General features: G+C 33.8%; 1 protein-coding gene across 1 annotated transcript in view; it reads right to left on the reverse strand.

Annotated features, from left to right (window-relative positions):
* Positions 1-6: 6 nt before the first annotated feature.
* Positions 7-4,184, reverse strand: part of LOC117115875 (organic cation transporter protein-like) — a gene marked incomplete at its 5' end in the record, with an annotated part of 6,384 nt that continues 2,206 nt past the window's right edge. The window contains 6 exons of the mRNA XM_033259809.1: positions 7-223; positions 460-668; positions 958-1,049; positions 1,440-1,578; positions 2,922-3,090; positions 3,768-3,922. Of these exons, the coding sequence (XP_033115700.1) occupies positions 111-223; positions 460-668; positions 958-1,049; positions 1,440-1,578; positions 2,922-3,090; positions 3,768-3,922 (877 nt within the window). The remainder of the gene's footprint in view (positions 224-459; positions 669-957; positions 1,050-1,439; positions 1,579-2,921; positions 3,091-3,767; positions 3,923-4,184) is intronic.

Here is a 4,184-nt window from a genome sequence, read left to right on the forward strand (position 1 = left end):
TGCGCCTCCGTACCCTCCCCTAGATACGCCACTGATGAACAGACACTCGATACACAAACGTATTATATAAACGTACATAGGGCCTAATATTGATCTTGTGAAACAAAATCTTACCTTACAGGCGTAGGAAAGAGCTCAGCAGAAAAAATATAGATTATTGCAAACGAAGCTGCAATTCCAAATTTACCGATTAACGAGACGGTGGTGCGCCACACTCCCTCAGCTGGTTAAATGATTAAATCGATTTTAAATGATAGCAAAATATAGTTAAGATGTTTAAATTATCTATATATAGGGAGATATACAAATAAATGATGCTCTCTAAATTCTTAATGGATTTGGTTGTCGTGAGAAAATGGAGTTATTAACAGTTTAACAGTGTTGAGTTTAATTGGGTTATTAGTTTATCTTAGTTTATCTTAAAGTTATATTACTGTGATTTAGCAAAATATTACTTACGAAGCCATATTGTCCCAAAGCAAGCAATACCACCTAGTACCATGTAAAAACAAAGTACAACACGGCGCCCCCATCGATCTATAGCAAACAAGCAAGAAATGTAGGCTGGGATTTCAACCAAACCAGATAAAAAGAATGCGAGATAATCCCTGCCACCAATGTCGGCAGCACTCAACGAGAGACCGTAGTACACTAAACTGTTTACCATCCTATACGAGATAACAAAAATATAAAATATTCACAGTAATAACAACCAAGTTTTAACAATAACATAATAAAACTAATAAATATTACTTTCATAATCGTGATGCTGGGGATGATGCTGATTATGATGGTGACGGTGATGATGAGGCTGTAAACTTCCTGTGAAAGATGAAATAAAGCTGTAGGCCTATCATGTTAATGGTGATGTTGATGTTTGAATCTGAAAATGATGTAAGGATAACAATGAGGATGACGACGATAACGGTGATGATACCGTTTACATAGTTATCTTACCAGTTATAGAGAACGTTTATTGTTTTCAGTCTCATGTTTGGCGTTCGAAACAAGTCGATCATTGTGTAGTTAATCTGAATATCCTCCTTTTCCTTTAAAGGAAAAAAAAACATAAAACATACAAGCATGAAAAAAATTATATGACATATTTGTTTAAAAAAAATATTTGTTAAAGAAGTTAATAATAAAGCTAATAATACGATAATAGTAATTCATAACACAAAATAAATATTAAAGTCATTATACAAATTAGGAAGTATTAATGAAAAATTATAATACGTATACAATTGTTATAAGAAATAATAATGATAATATTGATTATAATTATAAATAATAATAATAATAATATCGATTATAATTACCGGTATATAAAATAATAACTAGAACAAACATTACGAAATCCGCCAACAGATATTTATGGCATTCTACTCATCGTAAAATGTATTTAGGACTATAAAAAGTATATCAATTTTATGTTTTACGTTTTTTCGTGTTCCTTCTTCAAAAAGTTTGTCTGGCAGGTTGTAAACCTTGTTAGTCTCTGCACAATCACGGATAATCTTTTCAGCCTCTTCTAGTCTGTTTTTAGAAATAAGCCACCTCACTGATTCTGGAATAAACCTACAAATTAAGAGAGCAATATAAACCAACGGTTAACATACACGTTAGTTGGCCACAAACAAGGCCTAGTGATAATATAGCAAAAACCAACTGTAAAAAATAAGTCATAGACCTGTTTGGAATAACACGAAATTATATAAAAATTTTATTATTTTTATTTTAATTAAGAATAATCCACCGTTAAGGTCCTGGTGATCGATAGGCCTTGTCGTTACATAAAAGGTTACAGAATTTTAGTACTGATGGAGAATAAGAGAAACGACAAGTAATGTCTATTTTTTAAGCATCAAACCACGTCACCGCAGTGGTGGACGAGAAGAGTCTGGAAGAGTGGAAGCTGCAGCTTGCTCTTTATAATAATTCCAGAATGATGAGAATTGCATTGTGTTTCCCTTAAATAATCTACAGTACTGTGTCTTCGAATTGTTAGTTTTTTTTTTCTTAATAAAGTAAGAATGCGGTTTGGCGCAGCGCGAACGGTTGATTTCTCAACCTCGAGGTCGGTCCCTCGCTGTGCATATCGCTTGTGTCCTTTGAGCAAGGCACTTTATCTTCATTGCTTTTCTCCACCCAGGAGTATAAATGAGTTCCTGGTGGAGTTGCCTGCTCCTGCGCTGATTACCAGCAACAACACTTAAAGCGAGGACACAATGACCAGGGAAGAAAAACTGCGCTTTATAACCACAAAAAGGAAGAGGGACATTATAAATGCCCATACCAGTATATATTTGCATTTGTTTTTTTTTTATTTGAATGATATTGTTGCTGTAATTCTATTAATGTGATAAATTAATTGTAATGCTTTTAAAGTTTTCCAATTGCTTTGTAATTTGTTGCTGCCAATGTTTACTGCCAATAATGTCTGCACTGTATCTTCACCGTCTGCACAGTGTGTCCACACTGTAAACACTAATTCAACACACTCGAGCGTGCAAACTTAATAACTAATTACGCCATAATGTACACTCTGGCATTTCTTAGAGGGTCAAGGTAAAGGAATTATTCTTTCATTCATCAAAATTTATTTTAATTATTTGACGAAAAACTCTGGAACGGTTTAATATGAGATAAAGTTTTAAAATATTCAAAAATAATCAGTATCTCATTAACCGTTCCCAAAGGTTTTTCGTCAAATATGCTTTCGTCAAAAAAAAAAAAAAAAAAAAGCAGTTGTACAACATATAATTTTTTTTTCTCTGGAGCCTGACTTCATATTAAACTCTAGGAATCCATGCCCAATCATTAGGTTAATTAGGTCCTGGAATTATCTACTGTGTGCTTTGAAAACACTCTGGAAACAAAATAATATATAGGATAAATCAAGGAATGAAAATGACACTCACGGTATCATGAGAAAGTATAACACCAACGGCAAAGTAATTGCAAGCTGGAGGTATCTCCACTCTCGGATTAGGAACGCTAATAGAGCCAATATCATGTACCCAGATGCAAAATAGAATTCTATAACAATGCCGGCAAATGTTCTTTTACTTGGACCAACTAGTTCCGTCCCTGAAAATATAATGAAGAAATGTAAAATTTTTGTATTGCACTCACACTACAAAAAAGAAATAGTTGTTTTTTTTCATATTTGTAGTGTGATTATTTAATAATAAATAATTCATGTCAAATTATTGAGAAACTACTGTATACATTTTTAAGTGAGCAGATTATGGTACTGCGACTTGTTCAGATTCTTTACCAACTAGCTATATATTGAGAAAGAAATGCCATTTGTTGGCATTCCTGATTTATATCTCTGCCTTCATGACGAATTAACATAAAATAGAAAAAAATAATGAAACATAATTTTGTGTTAAATAGAAATTGGAAAAACGACAGGACAACACTATTAATTCAGATTAATTTATAATAGGGGAGGGAAGAAGAGTACTTAGAATATTGTTTCATGAAAATAAGGGGTAAAGTTTTGTTCAGCTCCATTTATGGGGAGGGATTATATTTGAATTTTCAGGGAAGGAGGGAGGGACAAAGGGATTAATTTAAGCTGTGTTGAGTTAATTTTAAGTTTTAGCAGTTCTTGTTTCTTTGATGTATATTGTAATCATTTGTATAATTTTTGTTTTTCGGACGCACCTTTGTTTTTCAAAGTGTTCCGCTGAAGTAAAAGGGCAAGCCCAAATAAACAAACAAATAAATAATGCAATATAACATTGCATTAGACTTACCTATAATAAATGCTATCAGAAAAATACCCATGTTGGCAAATCCCACGAGAGCTCTGAGAATTGTGAACCACCAGTAACCAGGTGCAAACACTGTAGCAATTCCAAAAATAAATGCGAGCCCAACGCAAATAAATAGGGTGATCTTGCGTCCGATTCTAAAAAAGGCACATTCACAAAAATTAAAGACAATTATTCGATTCAGAAATCACAAGCCAGTGTAACTAATTAGTGGCGTTAATATCTTTGTGGTTATAATACTTGTCTTCCAATCACAGGGTCCTGGCTTCAATTAATGTCAGTCAGGGCCGGCGGAACGTTTTTCAAAGTGGGGGGGGGGGCCCACTTATAAGCAGGCGCGTAACAGGGGTCTTGGGTCAGGGGGGTGGCGGCAAAGGTAATAATTTTCCCGGTTAGTAA

This window comes from Anneissia japonica, unplaced genomic scaffold (assembly GCF_011630105.1).
Source record: "Anneissia japonica isolate Jap-2015-1 unplaced genomic scaffold, ASM1163010v1 scaffold287957_len1322810_cov207, whole genome shotgun sequence".
Lineage (NCBI taxonomy): Eukaryota > Metazoa > Echinodermata > Crinoidea > Comatulida > Comatulidae > Anneissia > Anneissia japonica.